The following is a 24,644-nucleotide window of genomic DNA, read 5'->3' as shown; positions in this document are numbered from 1 at the left end:
GTATAGATCTCTCACTTCTTTGATATTTCTCTCAGCGTAGAGTTAACAAGAAGATGGAAGCTTTCCGGCCTCATAGAGTATATACATATATGTATACTTGAACATAGCCATGTCCATCTATCTGCAGGAACGAACAACTAGATATACGAGACATAAAATTTATTATCCGGCCGCGACAATCGAATTTTAAAGCTAGAGTCGATTTTTGGTATATGCAAAGCCTTTATGAAATTATTAAAGAAGTCATTTTTTATGACAAAAAACGGCTGCTGCAGTCGATTATTCGTTGCTTTGCTTGAATCTATGGTACCGAAGTATATCGAAATACCAAATATAAAACTTGGTTTAAGTAGTTTCCGGTATATTCATTTGGTATACTTTGACGATAATATTACATTCCCAATGTTTTGCTTTTATTAAAAATTGTATTTCTCACTCGAGCATGCTCGACTGTAGCTTTCTTAATTGTTACAGATAATAGTCGAACAGTAGATTTAATAGTTTTCGTATTCGCTTAGCTTGATTAGCAGCAGTCGAAGTTTTCTGGCCTCGAGGCCAATGGTCAATGGTTCCTTGGGTATCTGCTCCGTGGCCGTATAGATGTTTGCTGGTGTGAATAGGCCGTAGGCTTCGCAAGATTTGAGAAAGTTGAGCACCTCCTGGACGGCTGGATAGGGTAAAATGATATTCTGCTTCGCCATGCCTGTAAGCAATCCAAGCATACAGCGTTTCACATGAAGCCAGGTGTCCGCATAGAGACGCGCACCCGATCCACCCTCGAGAGCGTGCGCGATGCGGGAGAGTCCGAACTCATAGTTCGATTTGGCGCAGTACAAGGTGCCGACGACGAGGTTGACAATGCACAGATGATGGTACTGCTTGCCTTGGTTACCCTTCAGCTCTTCGGCGTTCTCCACTTTCCGCATGAGTTCCTCGGCCTCCTCGTTTTGAAAGGTCATAATGTAGGAGACGCACAAATTGGCCAGCACAGCAGCCGAAACGGACATGATCTGCCAAAAGAATGAATACGATTGTTTGCGTAAATGGATGCATCATAATGAACCGATTTTACTCACGTCATCCGAGTGCTGACGGACAATGGGTTCATAGAAAGCTGCCGCCTCCTTGTACTTGTCCTGCATAAAGAGCACATGTCCTGCATTCAAGCGCCATACGGAGCAGATGGCATTCTCGGAGCAGAACTCTGCGCTGGATCGAAACTCACGTTCGGCACCCAGGAAATCATCCTCACGCCAGGAGATCCAGGCTCGCGCCATAACCACTGGGAGATAACTATGAAAGAGAAAATGTATTAATCCATCTGTCTGGATGATACTGCTGAACTTACAGCTCCAGTGCCTGTTCGTAATCCTTGAGTGCATCGCGTAGTGCCTGCTGCTCGCTGGTGGCTCTCACCTCTTGCACTCGGGCGGCCAGGCTGCGCAATTTCCCCGACAAGCTGGAGGCGAGCGTTCCCAGTTTCTTTTCGGCCAACTCGCCGCTGGTTTGGGCCGTGATCAGCGCATCCAGCAGCTCGTACAGATACTGCGAAAGATACTTGTAGGTGAGATCTGTGTGCTCGGCCAGAATGTCGGCAGCGGTCTCGTAGAGCTCGTGCTTGCAGCAGGTGAGCAAGATGTTGGCAAACGTCTCCTTGGGGCAGGCTGGTGCGCCCAACTGCAGCAGAAAGGCCAATTTACGCAGACCAGCCACAGGTCCTTGAGCATCCGTCAGGGCCATGTTGTGCAACGTTACCGGATCCAGTTCACTCTCTGCCCGAGGTGGTAGATCAAGCAGTGCGTCCCGTGCGGCCTCCACATTCCCATCCTGATACTCTAGAGCCGCCTTTAGATTGAGCGCTTGTGTGATGCCGGACAATGCCATCGTAATGGGATTGCCAACACTACGTGCACTGCCATCCGTGTCCACTTGGGCACCAATCCCCAGCTCTGGATGATTTCGCATGCCTCGCTCCACAATCTCGGAGGTGTAGTCCAGCGCCTGTGCCCGCTGCTTGCGCTGAAAGTGTGCCAATGCCACATTGTAGGCAACCAGCGGATTAAACCCGCCCACTTGTAGCGCCGTTTGGAAACGCTGCACTGCCGCTTCATGCTGATCCGCCTGAAACAGTAAGCAACCCTCGTCGTTAAGGGTCTCGGCTGTGCCGCCAGCTCTCTGATTAAGCAGACTCTGAGCTCCCGCATAATCCTCGCTCGAATAGAGTATGGCACTCTGCAATTGCAGGCACTGCTCCCTCAGCTCCAGTTCCTTATCGCTGATCTGTTTCAGGACACGCAGCGCCTCGGCAAAAATGCCAGCCTGATAGAGCGACTGTGCATAGTAGAATCTATCAAGGAAATGAATCAGCAACAACAGTGATGCCTCTGTATGTCCAGAACTAACCTGTACTTGGATTCCTTGGGCACCAGCTGGCAGAGCTGTTCATAGCAACTGGCCGCCTCCTCATACTTCTGGGCGTGGTAGTAGCAATGTCCCAGCGTGGACAGACCGGCTCGAGTATTGGCCGCCTCTCCACAATTCACAATGCACTCGATGACATCCTCGTAGCGTTTATCCTTGATCTGAATTGTATCAGGGAGTTAACGTGTTCATCTTTAGGACTTTAAATCAATTTTTGGATAAATTACCAGATTGTAGATAGTGCGTGTTACATGTCCCTCCCGTAAGATAATTCCTTGGTGCAGCATTCTGTCTGGTTTTGCAAGAAATAAATAATTTTTCATTAGGATTCGTTGTGGCGTCTATTGTCATGGTTACAAAATAGGAAAGTCGAGTTATAAGCGAAAAAAATGTTTAGCCAATTGGACTAAGCAGTACAAAATACAATGATGCAAGCAGTTAAATCAACTGCTTTCACTGCTGTTGAGTCCACTGCTTTCAGTGCTGCTGAACCAACTGCTTGCAAATCTTGTGAGATAAGCTGTCATAAGAGTTATTTCTCGATTAGTTCGCAACTGGCAAAGAATATCATAGGCAATAAAGGCAAATTAATAAATTATTCGGCACTGATGACATTCAAAATCATATTTCTATATAAAGTGGTCAAATTGATCGTCTTAGCGATTTTTTTTTTTTCAATTTTTTTTGTATGCCTCTGTCTATTTTTATTATTTTTTTGCGAGTTTTTTTTTTTTTAATTTCAAAGCAATTTGCCTATTATTCTGTTTAATCTTTCGACATCATTTGTCGTTGTTGTACGCAGGATAAGTTTGTCTCAGTTTTTTTGCTAGACGTACTTCCGCCCCTGCAAATCGATATAAATACAATCTAGTAAACTTAATATTAAATCTAGAGTTATGATTTTCGGTAGATACAATCATAACTATTGTCTTTACGATTTGGTTGCGATCAGATAAACAGTCATAGAAAACTATTAAGTTAAAATTGCTTTCTTGTTTTCTCTACTTTACTTAATGCGCGATGAGCCCCAGGGATCGTGATAACAAATTAGAATTATAACTTTTCGAAATGTCTGGTTTTGATTTCCAATTTCCAATCGCAAATTGGGAAGTAAATATATGAAGCGTATAAAGGTATACCCTGTAAATCCTGAAAATAACTAAAACTAAGTATTAAAGTTAAAAAAAAAAAAACGTGAATAACATAAAAAACTTAAAAAAAATGTTTTATTATCTTTTTATTAAAAGCTATTGAGTTTTGATTTTTTATCAATGCTTTTCGTATGCCGTCCGTTTAGAGGAAATTTCAGACTCGATTACTTTCAGCAGTTTTGCAAGGCATAAATATTTTTTGTTAAATTCAATAGCTCAGTTTAAAATTGAATTAGCTTAATTAATTAATGTAGTAGGAATATATTTGTTTCGCCTTATAAGAAATGTTGTTGTGGACAAGGATATTCTGAACCCAAAACTTCGACTACATTGCATGCAATTTCGATGTGTATTTGTAATTATAAGTTACATTGATTTTCCACTAGCATTGCAAGATACATTTCTAAAAGGCGTAAAAAACTTGGCAGTATTTAAACTCAATTGTGGAATTTTTCATTTGTATAAAATAGACATCCATCAAGATGTATTCAACAATTTAAAAAACTTGGCAAGTCTTGAAATCTTACGCTGCGATGTAACTCTCACAAAAGATCACTTTCGAGATTTAGCAAAATTAAAATATCTACACTTGAATGATATGCACTTAAATGATTTCGAATGGTTACGGTAAGATATAAAATTCTCTTAAAAACATAAAATTTACTTAAAACATTTAGGGCTTCTTTTTTATTTCAGATCTGAAACACTTCAAACGAATTTGGAATATTTGCAACTAAAGTTAACTACGATAGCTGTTGGGCTACCTAATTATCAAAATGTTGCGCCAATCAATTATACAGCTATTCAATACTTAAATAGGTTTCAGAAATTAGGCATAATTCAAATTTCCAATTCACACCTTTTGGAATATATGTTTAGAAATGACACTACCATTAAAGCTATCATTTGCGAAAAAGGTATTAACAGATGCGAATTCAAAGTGGACATCAACAATCGGACATGTCCCAATGACTGTAAATGCACACTTGATCGAGAGGATATGCGATTTAAAATAGAATGCAATACGTCTGAGTACCATCACGAAATTCCTGAGTTACCGATCCCAATAATTGGAAACACTTCTTTGTACTTTAATAATGCAAATCTCACGAAATTACCAACATCCAACTTATACGGATATTCCCAATTAAAGGAATTGCACTTAGCAAACAACCAACTTTCATATTTAGCCATTGATCAACTTCCGGAAAATCTAACATATTTAGATATCCGTAATAATAGTCTACAAACCATTGATAAAAGCGTTTCCGAATTTCTCGCTAATCGATCCAGAGTTATACAAATTTTATTATCGGGCAATCCATGGATCTGTCATTGAGAAAACAAACATTTAATAATATTCGTGCAAGATACTGCAAATAAAATCGTGGATAGAAAAAACATGCTTTGTGGAGATGTCAAGATGGGGCGAATGACAAATATTTCTATGTCATCAATTTGTAATTCCTTAAATGACAGCTTGAACATGATAATAATCGGAGTATCATTTGGAATTATTATTGCAATATGCACATATTTATATTACAAGGATTTAATTCTAATGTGGTTATATGAACGGAATCTTTGTGTAAGCTGCATAGCCCAAGCGGAACCCGATAATGATCTAAAATACGATGCCTTTCTCGCATTTTCCCACCAAGATTTGGAATTTGTAGAGGAATATGTGGAGAAGCTAGAGAGAGGACCCTCTCAATATCAATTATTCTTTTATCATCGCGACTGGTTGATAGGCGAGTGCATTCCCGATTGCATATTGAGGTCAATCGAAGACTCCAAACGAATAATAATCTTGTTAACGGAGAATTTTATTAAGTCTTCATGGGGTCGATTTGAGTTTCGCTCTGCCATTCAAGCCACATCGACTAATAAATACAAACGCCTTATTGCTATAGTGTACCCTGGAATTGATATTAATGATTTGGACATAGAGTTAAGGAACTACATGAAATTCAACACGTATCTGAGAAGGGATGATCCACAGTTCTGGAGAAAGCTAATGTTCGGGATGCCTCTTAGGGAACAGACAGTTCATACGTGTGAAGAAAGGATTAATGTTTTGCAATCCAAATAGATTTATCTAGCCAGTTAAAAGAAATAAATAAAATAATTTAAACTTTTATCATACACACATCATATAAAATAATTATATTATAATCTATGTAAAACCAGTTATGTTATTCATCACTAATAAAATGCAATAATGTATTATTGTTAAACGAATCCAATTAAATAAATCTAGAAGAATTGACATTTACATTACAGTATCGAGCTCTTACTATCCAATGCTTAAGCTTATGAAATTATGAAAATTACGAATATAACATTTGGTATATTTTCAGTATTTCTATAGAATATTAAGTTGATAAATTGTGAGAACAATTCCGCAATATTTTGCTTTTATTCAAAATGGGTAGCAGGTATCTCACAGTCGAGCGCACTCAACTGATCTGTGTGCAAACATAACAAATGCTGTCGAAAAAAAAATATAGATCTATCTCTCTGAGATCCAGTGTTTCATACGGACGGACGGACACGGACAGATACACAGACGGACAGACGGACATGGCTAGATCGTCTCGGCTGTTGACGCTGATCAAGAATATATATACTTTATAGGGTCGAAGATGCCTCCTTCTACCTGTTACATACATTTCCTGCCGGCACAAAGTTATAATACCCTTCTACCCTATGGGTAGCGGGTATAAAAAGCTTTGAGTAAATGTTATAAATATTATTTACATCAACTTTCACTCGGAACTATAATATAACTATATAAAATTGGAACAGCATTGAAAGGGATCCCCAGGGAGCCCCAGGGATCGTGATAACAAATTTGAATTAGAACTTTTGGAAATGTTTGCTTTTGATTTGAAGTATGTATATAGAGCGTATAAAGGTATACCCTGTAAATATCTAAAACTGACTAATGATGTTAAAAAACCAATTCATAAATAACAAAGAACTTTAAAAGAAATGTAAATGTATCCTTTTATTAAAAGCTATTAAGTTTTGATTTTTTATCGATGCTTTACGTAAAACTGTTTTATATGGCGTCCGTTTAGAGGGAATTTCGGATTCGATTATTTTCAGCAGTTTTGTAAACCTAAATATTTTTTGTTAAATTCAATAGCTCAGTTTAAATTTGAATTAGCTCGGGTTAAGTTCAAAAATGCGGATAAATGTAGTAGGAATATATTTGTTTTGCCTTATAAGAAATGTTGTTATGGGCACGGATATTCCTTATTCAATGCTTTTACTACATTGCATGCAATTTCGATGTGAATTTTCATACTATTACAAAATAAATTCTTGCGTAATCGAATACAATATTAAGGGAGAATCTGCGATTTATTCAACTAAACGCGGGACGCTGATGGAAGATCGTAAATTTCTCCCAACAGATGGAGAAATTAAAGTGATTAATGAAAATTTTCGTTTCTACGATTGGACAATTTCCGATATATCTAACAAATTAAATTATAATTGTACAGATATTCGAAAAATAATAAGTCACTTTATGTATCAAAATACATTCTTGCCGGAAATGAGTGGAACATGTGACACAGATTTTCTTGAGCACGATTCGATAAGAGAATTACAAGTACAAATAAGTAACATTGATTTTCCACTAGTATGGCAAGATACATTTCTTAAAGGCGTAAAAAATCTGGAAATATTTAAACTCCTTTGTGAGGTTTCTTATAAGTATAAAATAGATTTACAAAAAGAAGCATTCAACAATTTAAAAAACTTAGAAGAACTTGAAATTTCACTCTGCAATCTAACTCTCACAAAAGATCACTTTCGAGATTTAGTAAAATTAAAATATCTACACTTGAATGATATGCATTTAAATGATTTCGAATGGTTACGGTAAGATATCTAATTGTCTTAAAATCATAAAAGTTACTTAAAACACTTACGGCTTCTTTTTTATTACAGATCTGAAACACTTCAAACGAATTTGGAATATTTGCAACTAAAGTTAACTACGATAGCTGTTGGGCTACCTAATTATCAAAATGTTGCGCCAATCAATTATACAGCTATTCAATACTTAAATAGGTTTCAGAAATTAGGCATAATTCAAATTTCCAATTCACACCTTTTGGAATATATGTTTAGAAATGACACTACCATTAAAGCTTTCATTTGCGAAAAAGGTATTAACAGATGCGAATTCAAAGTGGACATCAACAATCGGACATGTCCCAATGACTGTAAATGCACACTTGATCGAGAGGATATGCGATTTAAAATAGAATGCAATACGTCTGAGTACCATCACGAAATTCCTGAGTTACCGATCCCAATAATTGGAAACACTTCTTTGTACTTTAATAATGCAAATCTCACGAAATTACCAACATCCAACTTATACGGATATTCCCAATTAAAGGAATTGTACTTAGCAAACAACCAACTTTCACATTTGGCCATTGATCAACTTCCGGAAAATCTAACATATTTAGATATCCGAAATAATAATCTACAAACTATTGATAAAAGCGTTCTCGAATTTCTCGCTTATCGATCCAGAGTTATACAGATTTTATTATCGGGCAATCCATGGATCTGTCATTGAGAAAACAAACATTTAATAATATTCGTGCAAGATACTGCAAATAAAATCGTGGATAGAAAAAACATGCTTTGTGGAGATGTCAAGATGGGGCGAATGGCAAATATTTTTATATCATCAATTTGTAATTCCTTAAATGACATGAACATGATAATAATCGGAGTATCATTTGGAATTATTGTTGTAATCATTATTGTAATATGCGTAATAACAATACATTACAAGCAATTAATTTTAATGTGGCTTTTCGAACGGAATCTTTGTGTAAGCTGCATAGCCCAAGCCGAACCCGATAATAATCTAAAATACGATGCCTTTCTCGCATTTTCCCACCAAGATTTGGAATTTGTAGAGGAATATGTGGAGAAGCTAGAGAGAGGACCCTCTCAATATCAATTATACTTTTATCATCGCGACTGGTTGATAGGCGAGTGCATTCCCGATTGCATATTGAGGTCAATCGAAGACTCCAAACGAATAATAATCTTGTTAACGGAGAATTTTATTAAGTCTTCATGGGGTCGATTTGAGTTTCGCTCTGCCATTCAAGCCACATCGACTAATAAATACAAACGACTGATTGTTATAGTGTACCCTGGAATTGATTTTAATGATCTGGACATTGAGTTAAGGAACTACATGAAATTTAACACGTATCTGACGAGAGATGATCCACAATTCTGGAGAAAGCTAATGTTTGGGATGCCTCATAAGGAACAGACAGTTCATACGTGTGAAGAAAGCAGTTTATAAAACAAAAATATTTTAATTTTAATAAAATTTTCCAATTTTTACACTGTAGTTAAATAAAAATATTAATATATCGAATGTATAAAATTATTCAATTGTTGTCAAAGATTCAAAAATGTAACATAAATTGAAAAGTTACTGAACACAAAAGAATTTACAAATTTGTTATCAATAAGCTATTGGGAAAGTCTTAATGTTTTTAAACCTAAAAAAGAATTAGGCAACCTATTAAAATGTGATATGTAAAATGCAAACTTGCCTCATACATTAAATAAAATGATTATAATCTATGCCACGACTAATCTATAAGTACTACAAAGCGAAAGTGTAATAAGAAAAAACAAATTCAATTTAATAAATCCAGAAGAATTTCCGAGAAGCATTCCGTTTCAATATTCTATCTAAGTTCGGCTGTCTATATATAATTGTAATACTTTTTATTGTTGTACGCAGATCAAGTCAGTTTTGGATTTTCCATAAACGTCTCAAATTTCCCCGTCTTCAAAATCTATGGACTTAATTACATACTTTTTAAAATAGCCCTAGTGATTGACCAGCTATAGCCCCAACACTCAGGAGACGTCAATTCAACTAGGCGACGGTATTTCTTATATTTCTATAAAATTTAATTTAATTTTTCTCAAACTCGAATTCTATCGTAACTTTGAGAACAAGAATTTCTTTTTGTTATATTTGACCCCATGGGATGGAGATAACAAATAAGTTTGTTGGTGGATAAAAATGATTAATCGTAATCTTTTGTTACCCTTTAAAAATTGAAAATGTTAAAGACCTCAAACTGAAAACAAGTTTTAAAATATTAATAGGTAATCAAAAATTTTATTTATTTTCTGTAAAAAAAAAAGTTTATCCTATAATGTTACTTATATTAAGTGATAATTTCATATCGTTATAGGGTATCTTGTGATCGAGCACTTTGAAAGGCTATCCAAAAAATTGCAGTTTCTCTAAATAAAACATGCCAATAGCTTGCACAGTTTGAAATTGACTCTGTGTAAGCAAAAACCTATTTGAAATGCGGATACAAATTTGGATTTATATATTCTGTTGTGTTTTACAAAAAGTTGTCAGCGAAAGTTTCTCTAAATGTTCTGAACTATAATTGCACAAAACTTATTTTGGAATTAATTGCAAATTCAAGTATTATAATCAAAATTGTGACTCTGGCAATACATCTTACACTATCGAAGGCGACTTACCCACTTATAAAACAAATTGCTCAAAAATCATTGCCAAAGAATCTATAATTAATCAAGTATTGAACTTTAATAAATCTATTTCCCAACGAATACAGTCAGTTAAACTTGCAAGCGTTTATAGTCCATACTATGAATTGAAAGATGAGTTTCTACCGACTTTGATTAACTTAAAGCAATTAGAATGGCATATGTATTATAACTGTGAAAATATTAGTGCATTGATAAGAAACTTTAAATATCTTTCTCAGCTTTCAATTCACGTTCATTATCGCTTCCGGCAGAATTCGGTTACCTATAAATATGAAGGAAGAAGAAATCACTCCTTTGTTCCTGACTATACGTACTCTGTGGAGCATTGTATATTAAATGATGCACTCTTCAAAGGTATTCAAAATTTGGAAGTATTAGAAGTCAGTCATGAAGACACAGTTCGTCCCTTGGAAATTCAAGGAAACGTATTTTGCAATTTGAAAAACTTATCAATAATATCATTAGAAAACTCTGAAAAAATAGATCTAACGACAAAGTGCATTAAAAAATTAACAAACTTAAAATTTTTGTATTTAAACAACAAATCAACTTTAAAAGAAATTATTCAGCAAGTATTTTTCCAATTTAGACTATGTAATACTAGAGTTATATGACTACCAAAGTATTCAATATATAGAAAAGGGAGACATCGGTTGCCACTTGAAATGTATTTACTACCTACAAAAATTGTTACACCATATATTGTAAATTGTTCTTTTTAAAATATATTTTCGTCTCTCCCACGTACTTACATATGCTACCTATACCCAAATATTGGACATATGTAGTTGTCTAGTAGAAATTTTTTTTTATATTCATAAATTTAAACTGAAGGTGATAGCTGCCATACAAGTATACATAATTCGATTTTGTTCAATTTTTAATGTTGATGCTATCCGATAAAAAGTGTAAAGTTGTTTAATCTGCAATCAAAGCTAATTCGTAAATTGTAACTATTTCAGCAAGGATTTTTCTAGACATTATAAATTGTCAGAAAAGATAACAGAAGTTATTTCAGAAGAGAATATGATAATTAGGACTAAAGCTTTCATTTGCTTTAAAGGTAGCAATAGTTGTGAATTTCAAATGGATATTAATAATCGACTCTGTCCAAATGACTTTAAATGCACACTTGATCGCCTACAGATGCGTTTTAGAATAGAATACACTGGATTTATGAAATTTAACGAAATCCCGGAGCTACCGATCCCAATAATTGGAACTACATGTCTCTACTTCCAAAATGCAAGCCTCATAAAATTACCAAAATACACCTAATATGGATATTCTAATGTAGAGGAACTGCATCTGGCTAACAACCATCTTACACATTTGACAGTCGATGAACTACCGAAAAAATTGACATATTTCGACATTCAAAATAATTTTCTACAAATGCTTAATAATGAAGTTCTTGAATATCTTTCGAATCGCTCAGGAATAATAAAGATTTATCTATCGGGCAATTCATGGATATATGATTGTAGAAACGAGAAACTAATATTATTTGTATCGAATTACTCGAATAGAATTGAAGATCGAGAGAAGATAATATGCAGTAATGCCAATCTGGGTCAAATGGTTAATATCTCCACATCATCTATTTGTAAAAGAAGCTTAAGTCAAAGCATAAACATCATAATACTTATTGGAATCTTTTTTGGAATAATCATTACAATATTCGTGTATTTCTATTATAAGAATTCAATTTTAGAGTGTCTTTACGAAAAGAATATTTGTGAAACATGCTTTAAAAGACCGGATTAGGACGAAAACTTAAAAAAAAATGATGCATTTTTTGCATTTTCACACAAGGACTTGTATTTAATAGACGAATACGTTGAAAAGCTAGAGAGAGGACCTGCCAAATATCAACTCTATTTTTACCATCGTGACTGGTTGATCGGAGAATCCATTCCGAATTGCATTCCAGTCGAATAATCATCTTGCTAACGGAAAACTTTGTGCAGTCGTCATGGGGTCGATTTGAGTTCCGATCTGCAATTGAAGCCACAACAATTAACAAATACAAGCGACTTATCATCATAGTATATAGCGGAGTCGATCTCAATGATCTGGATAGTGAGCTGAGAAATTATTTGAAATTCAACACATATCTTAGAAGAGATGATCCCCAATTCTGGAAAAAGCTGATGCTTGTCATGCCGCAGAGGAAACAGACCGACGTTTACGATTTTGAGATACTGAGAACATTTTTTGAACTCGAATTTTTTTGTACTTTAAATTTCTTTTTGTATTTAGGTTTATAATAATCACAATTTATTTGTCGATAAATACAATGAAAAGAAAGTTAATAAATATGTTAACTGCATTAAGATCCAAGATTTCAAACCAATGTGCAATGGGTCACCATGCTAATTAGATTTAGACCAGGGCCGCGGAATGGAAGCCAAAGAAAATGCATTTATTTGCTGAGCACTATGCGAACTCAGTAGCTGATTGAAACGCGTCAAGTGCAGTACCCAAAACAAAACAAAACAGAAGAAGGGAAATCAAATAGTCGAGTCAGGAGCAATGGCCATGGATGATTACGATGATGACAGTAAGTGGGACTGAGACTGTTGCATACATCCAGCTGCAATCATATAAATCCTAGTGAGCAGCGTGGGCGTGACGACCGCCCGCATTGAGAATCAACATCAGCAACAGCAACAGCAGCAGCAACATCATCAGTACCCGGGCCAAGGACAAGGTTCGGGACAGGGTCAGTATAGTGCGGGTGCTGTCAAGGTGGGTGGTTGGCGTTACGAGGATGCGAGTCGTTACATTGGCGAATGGAATCAACGTGGACAGAAGCATGGCATTGGACATCTTCAATTTGCCGACGGCACACGTTACGATGGCCAATTCCAGGAGGGACTTAGCCAAGGTCTGGGTTGTCTTTGGTTTCCCGATGGCGCCAAGTGAGTGAAGGGATTTAAGCTGAAATATTGCAATAATCATTATACACACTCTTCAGATATGAGGGAGAATTCCATCAGGGCTGGTTCCATGGCAATGGCATTTTCTGGCGCTCGGATGGCATGAAGTATGAGGGTGAGTTTCGTGGCGGAAAAATCTGGGGATTGGGGCTGCTCACGTTTCAGGACTTTACGCACGGATTTCCACGCAACGAGGGCTACTTTCAGGACTGCCGCTTCATGAGGAAACGTCGCTGTCCCGATATCGTTCAGCGTGCTCAGAAGTGCGCCCTCATGGCGCGCTCCCAGTGCGATCATCCCTACTAGTTAACAGACATAAAGTGAAAGTTTTTGATCAACAATTGTGCGTTGAGTTTTATTTTCTTTTTTGTTATGGGATTAGTCAGTTGTTCAAATGATTTAACGCTAATAACAATTTCATTGGCCACCCGCTAATCCTCTCCGCCGGGTGCGCCCACAAGATACCAGGCATTGCGAGCTGTCACGGCCACATTCCGTACCAGACGCTTCGGATCGTCCAGAGCAGGGGCCAGTGCCAATGTCACATCCTGTTTGTGCGGTAATAACACATACGTTGGATATGTGGTGATATCGAGGACCAGTTGCAGCGCTGCAATTCGTACTTGCTGTAAGCGAAGAGAGTTTACAAACTGCAGAACAGCATTTGCGGGAGGACTTACCATGTTGAGGTCCTTGTTCAGCTTGGTCAGCTTAAGGCAACTGGGTATAAGGTGTCCGAGGTGTGCCTGGAAATACGCATCCTTCTGTTGGACAAAACTCTCGCATATCTGCAGCACAGTGCACAGCGAGTGTGAGTCCTTGTGCGCATCGTCCAGTGTCTTGAATAGCAACGGTCCCAGCTGCTTGATGTTGAGCTTAATTACCGAATGTGGCGTCTCCTTGAGCACATAGATGAATGCCTTCATATGGTGCTCACAATAGCTGCCCAGCTTCGAGCCCAACTTATTCATGATGGTGTGAAAGAATTTCTGCTTGTACAAGTATTTGACCACGGGCAAATCGAGCTCCGGAAACTCGGCAGCAATGACATCAAAGGCCAAGGCAGCGGCACTACTCAGCGTGGGATGCTCCAGCAGATCCGATAGCTAAAAGAAACAGCTTAAGATTAGCATGCAACGAATGGAGCTCTTCAATTGTTTTCTACTCACATCGCCCACAATGTCGGCGGCCTCCTCGAAGCCGGCAACCACCAGACCCTTTGCTATCCAAGCCAACAGATCAACTGCGCGTTTATCGCCCTCTTTTAGTGCTTTCTTCAGTCGATCTGTAATGCGTTTCACTTGCTCACGATTCGCTTTTGTGTTGTCCATTTTATTGACGAGGCTGCAGAGCAAATGATGCGCAGTCTCACGCAACTGCTCATTGTCCGAGCTCAGGGACAACTGGGTCAGGTCATTGAGCAGTCGTTCGAAATGATCATCCATGGCAATGTCCTTGTGCAAGTAGCCTAACAGTCCCTTGGCCACAAACAGATGCGCCTCCAGCTGCAGCTGTAATCCCGGTAAATATTCGCTGACAATAGCGCTCTGCTCCGACAGCGGGAGTTGCTGCATGATGAGGCTTAGGGCACCCGCAATTTGCTCCAGCGATGCCTCAGTCAATGGCGTTGTTTGCTGAGCCAGCTCGATGAGCTTGTGCAACAAATTGGACTGCTGCTGCAGCTCCACAACGAAGCGTTGATCCTCCTGCTTCAACAGCGAGTTGAGCGCCTCCAAGGCCAGCAGACGCACTGGGTCTGCGGCCGTGGCGCTAAACACTTGCTTCATCACTAGTTCGAGAATGCGTTGGGTGAATGCCACCTGCGGCAGCAATGGCAATAGATTGTCATAAATCTTGCGCTTGATGAACTCCGCAAAGATGTCAAAGTTACGCATGCAAACGTCAATGAAATTTGACTGCAACTCAACAGGCTGCAAGGCACCCAAACTAACGGTGAGCGGCTTAAAATTTAAATCAATCGTCGGATGACTGATCAACTGCACCAGCGCCTTATAGACCAACGCACGCTGAGTCTCGCTCAGCACCGGAGCGCATTCGCAGAGCACCGCCAATGCGGCACGCTGCAGCTCCAGATCCTGTTTTTTTTCATCAAAATCGTCGCGCTCGCACAGCCGCAAAGCGGCAATGACATCGTCCTGCAGCGGCAGCACAATCGCCGTGTCCAATCGCTGGAGTACATTACGCAATCCAGCCAGCTTGTAGACCTGCGAGATGATGTGATAGAATCGTATGCGCTGCTCATCGCGCTCCAAACTCAGCGGCTGTGATGACTGCAGCTTCAGCTGAAATGTGTTGAGAATCTTGTCGCCGGCAAACGCCGCATCGCCGGACACACACATCATGGCAATGGCCGAGGCCGGGTGAAACAGACGCTGATGAATGTCGGTCAAATGAGTGAGCACCACACCCAACACGATGGTCTGATAGTTATGACTGATTCTTGGCTCTTTGGCGGCACTCTTTAGCAGCTCGGCGAGCGTCTTGAGTGCACAGCGCACCACATTGTCATTCTCAGAGCCCGGAAATGTCTCAGCCTTGAGTGCCTGCCAGATTTGATCGAAATGCGGTTCCAGCGCAGCTGGTGAAAATTGGAGCGCTGCTTGATGCTGTCAAAGTAGAAAATGGATTAGGAATTATCGATAGAATAATAAATACAACTTACAAGCAGCTCAATGGAATCCAATTTGGCCACAAGCAGTTCGCTGTCCAGCTTCTCGACTGCCAGAGCCACAATCCATTCGGCAAACTGTTCGCTGGCCACAAGGCAATTGGTCAATTTCTCGGCGAGAGCGTCGCGTGTTATGGCCTCCGGATCCTCCTTGCTACGAGTGAAATCGATGGGAAAATAGCAGGCGAAGATTTCAAACATTTCCTCAGCCAAGTGCAGCAATGGATATCGTGCAATAAACTCGGGCATAAAGCCAAAGATGATGTCCAGATTGCGTGGATCACGCTCGCCATCAATGGAATTGATTAGACCATACAAAAAATCGCCAGACATTTTGACTAGTTCTGCAACGGAGGGTAAGATTATGACAAGCTTTCCTTAATATAGAAAAACACTAAACTCACCTGGCTGAAAATGCAGTGTGAGGTATTCGAGCATGTTAAAGATCTTAGTGCGATCGCCGCGCGTCTGCGATTGGCATGTTGTGTATTGGAAGAACGCTTGAAGCAACTGGGTTACATTCGCCGGAGGCAGCTCCTTCATGCGCACCAAGGCACTGAGGCCATCGATAATGGCCGGCATAACATTGTGATGATCGCGCAAACGATCCGTGTAGAATGTCGTCAGGAATTCTAATTGTTTCGCATTCAGCAGATCGTTGGGCAATGCATTTAGTACGGCGGACAAGAGATTTGTGCCGGCTACACGTTCGGCGGTGTCCGAGGATGTTAGGGCAAAGCCCAGCTGCTCGGCGAGGTCCGAAATGTTGTACGTGCCGCCATTGAGTTCTGCGAGAAGGGAACACAAAGAAATTTGTTGTTGGGCAAAAACAGCTGATTGTGGTTCTCCACATTTAGCTTACCATTTGCAATTTGTGTGGCGGCTGCTTGCACTTTGGCATCGCTTTTCAGGGCCTTCTCCAATGTTGCACGCGTGGGCGTTGTCATGTTTGCCGCCGTTGCTAGCGTAAGCACTAAATTTAACAAATAACTTAAGCCAAAATGTAAGCAACAGCGATTTGGTTAGTCAGTGCTGTCGCCTTCCTCGTTATCTCTATTTCGAAATGGGAGATCTATACACTGTCAATCGCTTGACGGACATCCAACATATGAGACTTTGTATCACATTCTAACTTTGACGTAAAAACCCCAAGTATACTTTACATTCAAACCATGCTATATCATCAAATATATTGATCATATCAAAGATATATGACTTTTTATGAATTAGGCAACATTTGTTCTTAGCAGTTACGATACCAGACTATCTATCGTCTAACAATTTTAGTTTGCAGATTCCATCTTTACTTTACGTCTCGTCGGTGTGACCATAAATTATTACACTTTGAAAAATATACTAACAACAAACTAATAATCTGGTTGATTCAAGCTTATGTTTGCAATTTTGTAACAATTTATTAATGCATATTTATTCTTATTTTTGTTTTCAATATTTCAATAAGGATTTTGAATGAATACTTTAATAAGTGTAGATGTAGTAGTAATAAGTCGCCGTAAAATAGTATATTTTGGCTTATTTCCTCGACGTAAAATGTAATATTTTTTATTTGTAATAGTGGGGTCACATTGCTTTAGTATTAAGCAACAACAATCGCCGAATAAGCGCTGCAGCCGTTTGTATTAAGCTAGCGCATCAGTTTAAAATTTAATCAAATATTGTTTTTGACACACTTTAAGTTTGTAAAGCCGTGTAACAAAGCCAGTGTACTAATGTCCATAACCGTAAGTACTATGGTCATAAAACAAAAGCATAGATAAAAATGACGTCGACGTCGCTGCTGACGCCCCCACGTAGCGCATACAAAATACAAAAAAAAAACAAGAAAAAATGGCTTAAGATGCAAGTGGAAGTGCAATCTGAATAACAACAAGTCTGTAATTAAAGTAAATTGTATTAAAAGTCGAGCATTTGATGTGCAATTAACTGCTACTCAAGACAATGTATGTACGTGTATGTGTGTGTCTGACGAAACTTAAACGCCGCGGAAATTTGAGCTCTGTTTTTTCTTTGCTTGTTCTTGTGTACGTGTGTGTGCTTGTGTGTTTTGAGAGCGCGCGTGTGTTGGTTTTTTTTTGCATACAACGTTTTAACGTCGTTGACTTGAAAGAATTATTCAAAAGCCCCAGCGACGACGACTCAACAAGGTCAAGCGCCTTATTTGTCAGCGCCGCAAGGTTTATAATAATTTTATTACATTTTCCCAATCGGATTCTGATTTGGATTCATGTTGGAACGTTGCACGACTCGGAAATGGGAGCGCGTCGCAGTTTTAAATTTGGTGACAGCAGCGAGCAACGAACAATTGTGCTTATAATTAGCGCACTTGCCTAGTAGTTGTTGTTGTAGCTGTCTTCGGTCGTTGCCATTGCTATCTTCTTTTATTATTTTCGGTTATTTTGAGACTGGCACTACGCGCGGCTGCTCTCCTCACTTTCCATTTTCTACCTGCGCTAGTGTTAGTGCGAGTGCCTGATTGTCTCCACGTATGTGAATGCATGTAAGTGAGCTTGTGTGCGTGCATGAGTGAGTGACAAAGCCGCTGCGTTGCTTCCGTTCTATTGTGTGTGACGAGAGACATATAACGACAATTGTCATGACAGTATAGAGAGAGTGAGAGGCACGAGAGAGCGCAGCTTACGCACTTAAACAATAACAAAGCTGCAAGAAATAGCAGTAGAATGTTAGCATAGAGAGTGCAGCTTAAGCAACAACCAACAAGGAAGAAACAACATCAAGCTCAGAGAGAGAGACCAAAGGCTAAAGAGAGCAACAGCACATCAACATATAAGTGGAAGAAACAACAGTAACTTGTAAGCATAGAGAGCGCATAGAGAGAGCAAAGGCTAACAAGAGTACCGCTCACGCACTTTAGCAACACCACTACATTAAGTAGAAAAGACGCAGCAGTAGATTGTAAGCATAGAGAGCGCAGCTCACGCACTTGAGCAACAACAACAAATCAAAGTAGAAGAAGAAGCAGAATGCCTATGACTTTAATTGGCATTAATCTTTGTTTCGTTTTTGGTTACAATGACAACAACCTGTTCTCCCCCCTTTATTTATTTATTCGAGAGCAGTTACTGCGAGGTGGCAAGCAAAAGACAACCACTTGCGTAGGAATGACCGTAATGGCCAAAACTACAATTGAAGAAATATGCGAGAATGCCAAATTAGCACGCGACATGGCTTTAACGGGCAACTACGATTCTGCCTGCATTTACTACGAGGGCTTGCAGGTAAATTTTGTATAGTACATAATCCAGTTCCACATCGCTGATAATCAATTTACAGGGTATGCTGGCGCGCCTGCTAAAGAGCACCGTGGATCCCATGCGAAAGGGCAAATGGAGCATGGTGAGTTGTCCTCTTTCTCCCTTAAATGTGCCTTCTAATCCCTCTCTCTTTATTAATTGCAGATCAACCAGCAGATCAATCAGGAGCATGCTAAAATCAAGGCCATACAACGCACACTGCAAGACATCTCGCTGGATCTGCAGACGAACAAATTTGCCCACAAGCTGCGCACGCAGCTTAGCGAAGAGAGCCATGTGAACAAAGATCCCGCTGCCTGGTTCAAGCCCGATCCCGACATCTGGACACCGCCACCCAAAGATCCAGATGTCTGGGGACCACCGAAACCGCCGCCGTCCATTCAAACGGTGGGACGACGCGCCACCAGCACCGCCAATAGTCGACGCACTTCAGCAGCCCCCCCAATCGAGCAGCGGCCGGCCCAGCACAATCCCACAGAGCACCACTCGTAATGCTGGGGGGCGTGGCAACGCACGCAACTCGGCATCTACATCGCGTGGAGGCGCTGCCAATGGTCGACTGGGCGGTCGCAAATTGTCCACCTCAAATAACAATAATAATAATAACAACAACAACGAAGGCAAAGATGACGAGGCCACGGCAACGGGGAGGCACCAATGGCACCTCAGGCGAAGGTGGCGATGCCAGCGAACAACAATCCAGCGAGGAGGAACGCAAATTTCAGCCCAACAATCACATCGAAGCGGAACTCGTAGACATACTTGGTGAAGTCCACAATTCATCCTTCCCAATTCAACTAATCTAATTCATTCCTTCCACTATTCTAGAACGTGATATACTGCAAAAGGATCCAAAGGTGCGTTGGAGCGACATTGCCGATCTGCACGATGCCAAGCGGTTGCTCGAAGAAGCCGTTGTGCTGCCCATGTTGATGCCCGACTACTTCAAGGTGCGTCATCAGCTTAATTACCTGGCCAAAGGCCCCCAAATGAATCATTATTCACAACTACTTTGGTTTCCTTATCTTTGCACAGTGGGCCCAGCAAATTTAGCAGTACATAAAATATATTCAGGGTTTAAATTGAGGTTTTTAGCTGGAGTTGAAAGAGATTTAAGATGACTGGAAGTTGAGGAGATCGAATTAATATTTAAGTGTTTATTTAATGATTTTAGTATTTAAAGCTTAAACGGAAGTTAGCTTAAATGATCAATGTTGAGGTTGATGTTGAGGTGTATTAAAGATAAACGATGTGTATAAATTGTTGTGGGCTGCGATCAACAATTGATTCGAGATTTTTGAGCTGCGAATAAAATACTATCAATTTTAAAGATTTATTTTAAATATTTAAATTGTATGCCCTGAACTGTTTCTTTTTTGATCAAAGTAGATATAGAAAATGTGACTTAACATTAGAGAATAGAATTTTGAGTAGAATTTTTACTGCTTACGTAATTGAGGAGCATCATTAAACCACATCGAATTCTAAGAAATAAATTATATTAGCATCAGTATTTTTTTTCTTATTGCTACACAATAGACTTGCAGTTAATCATTAAATATTATTTACCTTTATTAATCATCTTAAGTTCGCTGGCGCTTCAGTTAAATTATCTTTATTGACTTTTATCAAGTACAAATATGTTTTCCTTATTTAATACTTTTATTATAGTCGTGACAATTTAGTCATGACAAAATCGCAGATGGCCTAAATTAGATATTTTATATAAATATTTCTGCAGTCTCTCAATTTTACATTTAACTTGTTTACCAATCGAAACTTGAAAATCGTAGTGACGCCTTTAGAATAATAATTTCAAAGTTTAATAAAAATATTGTGTAGAGTTGTTGGAATATCTGAATCTAATCGAGATATAATCGTTGAATTATAATTGATGTGGTAGAATATAGTATTATGATCTTATAATAAATTAGGTATTTAATAATCAACGTGATTTATGAACGCTGAAGAGTATTTTTGTTATTACCTCGATTTAATTCTCAACTTTCAAATCTTTTGCAGGGTATTCGCCGTCCGTGGAAGGGTGTTTTGATGGTGGGTCCGCCTGGTACCGGCAAGACAATGCTGGCCAAGGCGGTGGCCACCGAATGTGGCACTACTTTCTTCAATGTCAGCTCCGCAACACTCACGTCCAAGTATCGCGGCGAATCGGAAAAGATGGTGCGACTGTTGTTCGAGATGGCACGATTCTATGCGCCCAGCACCATTTTCATTGACGAGATCGATTCGTTGTGCTCACGACGTGGCTCCGAATCAGAGCACGAGGCATCGCGACGCGTCAAATCCGAGCTGCTGGTGCAAATGGATGGCGTGGGCGGTGGTGAGGAGCAGGCAAAGGTTGTCATGGTGCTGGCTGCCACCAATTTTCCCTGGGATATTGATGAGGCGTTGCGTCGCCGTCTCGAGAAACGCATCTACATACCACTGCCAACGGATGAGGGGCGCGAGGCGCTGCTCAAGATCAATTTGCGTGAGGTGAAGGTCGACGATAGCGTGGATCTCAATTATGTGGCCAATCAGCTGGAGGGCTACTCTGGAGCTGATATTACCAATGTGTGCAGGTAAATTTGTTTTCTTATCGAACGGACATCTAAAGTTATAGCTAAGTGTTGGGAAATAACTTAAAAAAAGCTATCTTTCTATTAAAACGATCAAAAGTACTTTAACAAGATATAGCCAGATTTAAGATGCAGCTCAGTAGAAATTAAAAACTAGCTTAAAAAAGGAAAAGAAATCGATTAGTAAAATATAACGATGTCTGCACATCTCTATGAATACCTACATAGATCTGAGAGACTTTAAGAAATAGAGATGCGATTTTTATGGATGACAGTTGTTATGCTTGTAATTTCACAAATCGAAATTTAACCCCCAAACAGAGACAATATGTTGATTTTTTTTATTTTAATTTGTATATGAACAATATTGATTTCTGAAATTTTAATAGATTGTAATAGAATAGAATAGAAGTTATTAAAGAATCAATTTAATGTAGATGACGTCACCCCGTTTAATAGCTCTGTTCTTGAGCATGTGACGAGTCTGTTAATGTTCACAAACAAATATTCGAATTGTTTATAGTTAAATAATTAAAGAAATAGCTGATTGATTTTGAGAAACTGTAATTCACTTTTAAAAACAGCTAGATTTGACGAAGAAATATCTAAATTGTCAACTCTGTTTTCAAGATAAGCCAGATTTCTAATTTTGATTCTAATTTCTTTAATTGACAGGGAGGCTAGCATGATGTCCATGCGACGCAAGATCGCCGGATTGACGCCGGAACAAATACGACAGCTGGCCACTGAGGAGGTGGATCTGCCGGTGTCGGAGAAGGACTTTAATGAGGCCATCAGTCGCTGCAATAAAAGCGTGTCCCGGGCGGACTTGGATAAATATGAGAAATGGATGCGAGAATTCGGTTCGTCATGATGGCGCTATCAAAGTCGAGTGACAGAGGAGGAGATCCAATACCCGATTCCATCATCGATTCATATATTTATATATATACACATATATTTTTGGATAGCAACAACAAGAACAACAGCAAAGCTTTTAAAGTGTCGAGAAATAGGAGAAAAAGTTGAAACATATTTTATATACTATAAAAACATTTTGTATATATACTATATGATATATGCACGAGACGATATGAGGATATAAACATACAGATATATATATATTGTATACACACGAAGCGTTGGAATTCAAAAGACTAACAGTTCTTAAAGAGGAAACACAAAAACAAAAGTAACTGAAAATAATGGAAAAACTGCAAAGCAAGAAAAAGTGAAATTGAAATTGGAAATCAGGAGATTTCGTTAAGAAGCAATCACATATACACACACACACATCCAGCACAATCCTTTCTTCCTTCCAAAACAAAGAAAATGAAAAAACCTTACTAATACATTTTTAGTGGAAACCACACACAAAACTCACTCTAAAAACTAAGCCTAAAGTTATAATTATAATATATATTACATGCCGCTTAGCCTTTGGCTTCATTTAACATTAGCCGCCTCTATTTTCAAATACTATCAACTGTAATGCTATAGTATAATTTATAAACTCATTTCTCTCACCACCCACAAACACACACACACACATTGTAATATTAATTTTGAATTAATTATAAAACGTATATCATAGTGTATAGTTTTTATGAAGAAATGAGGAAATTGTGAAACCGCCTATGTACTTAAAAACAACAACAAAAACAAATGCAATATTGAACATTTTAAACAAATAAACACACACAAAAAGTTTTTAACTCGATAAGCCAGAATCTTTATTATTTACTCGTGTGATATCAAATGGAAACATAAACAAAGCACTTGATGAGTCATTTGCTATGGCAGCATCTCCAAAATTACTAATACTATGAAAACTCCTCAATATGGTCGCGACGGTGGCGGCGGCATCGGCATCGGCATACCCATCATCGGGTATGGCACATTGCCTGGATAGAAGCCACTTCCAGCGGGGCCAGGCAGATTTCCATAGGCTGGCATTCCAGCTGGTATGTTGCTGGAACGTTGCGGCTGCGACTGCTTCCGTATCAGTTCCTGCATCTTTTCGGCCTTCAGTTTACGCAGATGCATCATTCGACGACTGCTGAGAAACTCTTCAAGAAATGTCTCCACATTGATTTCGTTGTCTGTGAACTTTTTTACGCATTCCTCGGTCTTCTCTTCGCTCTCTGACGCAGATGTTTGAAGCAGGGCGAGCGCCGTCTCTTGATTGACCCCGCCACTCTTCTCCTTGATCTGTGTAAGCATTTCCTGAACGGCAGCACAACTGGTGCGTCCCTCTTCGGTAAGCTCGGCCAGTTTGCTGCGCAGCTCAATAATCTGTGGCTCCTTTTCAATGTTCTTTTCGGCTCTATTGCGATTCTCTTCAAAGACTCGCACTTTTTGTGTTTTCAGTGAGTCGAGCACTTCGTCAACTTTGTCATCGAGTTTGTCGTCATTGTTCAGCAGTTCCTTGAGCTGATCTGAGCTCATGGGAAACAGCGAGGATTGTAATTGATTGAGATATTCTTGGTACATGATGTTATCACTTATTTGTAATTTTTTTCTATTTCCGTTTTGAGTTGTTCTTTTTTGTTATTTTTTGTACGTGTTTAACGATAACAATGCTTTAACGTTTAACTTAACAGTGTCTGTTACTGCTCTGCTATTAACAGTTAACTATCGATTATGGCAAATATGATTAAGTCGTCAACAAACATAAAAATTAATAATTGCGGCGTGTTAGCAATGTTGTCTTTGCTACATTTAAAGTGACAATAATGTATAATAGTTACTTTACTTAATTATCGATATTTCTCTGTTGAGTTGTTCTCGATAATATACACTTAACAGTAGCATTAACATTAATGATTTATTAACTGTCAGTTATCGCTGATAACTTGAATTAAATTTATTTACTTTTGAAACACACTAAAATATGACGACTTAGTTATTTTCAATATTAATATCAAAAGTTGATTGTTGTTGAATAGAAAATTGTTGTCGATATC

At 38.8% G+C, this 24,644-nt stretch overlaps 5 protein-coding genes across 7 annotated transcripts; 2 read left to right on the top strand and 3 right to left on the bottom strand.

Moving 5' to 3' along the window:
• Window positions 1-381: 381 nt before the first annotated feature.
• On the bottom strand, window positions 382-12,103 carry LOC132786894 (tetratricopeptide repeat protein 30 homolog). Of its 3 annotated transcripts, XM_060793621.1 has the most exons (7): window positions 12,063-12,103; window positions 4,824-4,901; window positions 2,649-2,713; window positions 2,404-2,582; window positions 1,349-2,347; window positions 1,077-1,293; window positions 382-1,010 (listed from the first exon to the last, which is right to left on the bottom strand). In XM_060793621.1, exons 3-7 carry the CDS (start codon window positions 2,706-2,708, stop codon window positions 495-497), a joined length of 1,971 nt encoding a protein of 656 aa, XP_060649604.1. In that variant the 5' UTR covers window positions 2,709-2,713; window positions 4,824-4,901; window positions 12,063-12,103; the 3' UTR covers window positions 382-494. The 3 variants fall into 3 exon arrangements, with proteins under 3 accessions (XP_060649604.1, XP_060649603.1, XP_060649601.1); XM_060793620.1 differs by lacking the exon at window positions 12,063-12,103 and having other exon boundaries at window positions 4,824-5,087; XM_060793618.1 differs by lacking the exons at window positions 4,824-4,901; window positions 12,063-12,103 and having other exon boundaries at window positions 2,649-2,754.
• A 524-nt stretch (window positions 12,104-12,627) lies between these two features.
• LOC132785463 (MORN repeat-containing protein 4 homolog) lies at window positions 12,628-13,458 on the top strand. Its single transcript, XM_060791573.1, has 3 exons — window positions 12,628-12,738; window positions 12,793-13,099; window positions 13,156-13,458. The coding sequence occupies exons 1-3, from the start codon at window positions 12,711-12,713 to the stop codon at window positions 13,421-13,423; spliced, it is 603 nt and encodes a 200-aa protein (XP_060647556.1). The 5' UTR covers window positions 12,628-12,710; the 3' UTR covers window positions 13,424-13,458.
• Window positions 13,439-16,922, bottom strand: LOC132785462 (MMS19 nucleotide excision repair protein). The gene is made up of 6 exons (XM_060791571.1): window positions 16,669-16,922; window positions 16,211-16,594; window positions 15,801-16,150; window positions 14,287-15,744; window positions 13,798-14,223; window positions 13,439-13,743 (listed from the first exon to the last, which is right to left on the bottom strand). Exons 1-6 carry the CDS (start codon window positions 16,751-16,753, stop codon window positions 13,549-13,551), a joined length of 2,898 nt encoding a protein of 965 aa, XP_060647554.1. The 5' UTR covers window positions 16,754-16,922; the 3' UTR covers window positions 13,439-13,548.
• A 467-nt stretch (window positions 16,923-17,389) lies between these two features.
• LOC132784645 (katanin p60 ATPase-containing subunit A-like 1) lies at window positions 17,390-23,147 on the top strand. The gene is given in 9 exon segments (XM_060790401.1): window positions 17,390-17,548; window positions 18,905-19,063; window positions 19,119-19,181; window positions 19,244-19,537; window positions 19,539-19,754; window positions 19,756-19,864; window positions 19,928-20,049; window positions 21,122-21,681; window positions 22,354-23,147. Coding segments are annotated over 9 exon segments (1,734 nt in total). The 5' UTR covers window positions 17,390-17,536; the 3' UTR covers window positions 22,553-23,147.
• Window positions 23,148-23,162: 15 nt separating this feature from the next.
• Window positions 23,163-24,280, bottom strand: LOC132784648 (vacuolar protein sorting-associated protein 37B). Its single transcript, XM_060790403.1, has one exon. The coding sequence runs from the start codon at window positions 24,169-24,171 to the stop codon at window positions 23,515-23,517; it is 657 nt and encodes a 218-aa protein (XP_060646386.1). The 5' UTR covers window positions 24,172-24,280; the 3' UTR covers window positions 23,163-23,514.
• Between the last annotated feature and the right edge of the window lie 364 nt (window positions 24,281-24,644).

The sequence above is a fragment of the Drosophila nasuta genome, chromosome 2R (genome assembly GCF_023558535.2).
Source record: "Drosophila nasuta strain 15112-1781.00 chromosome 2R, ASM2355853v1, whole genome shotgun sequence".
Classification (NCBI taxonomy): domain Eukaryota; kingdom Metazoa; phylum Arthropoda; class Insecta; order Diptera; family Drosophilidae; genus Drosophila; species Drosophila nasuta.
The sequence above is the reverse complement of the archived record's forward strand: the minus strand, read 5'-3'. Positions and strand labels throughout refer to the sequence as shown.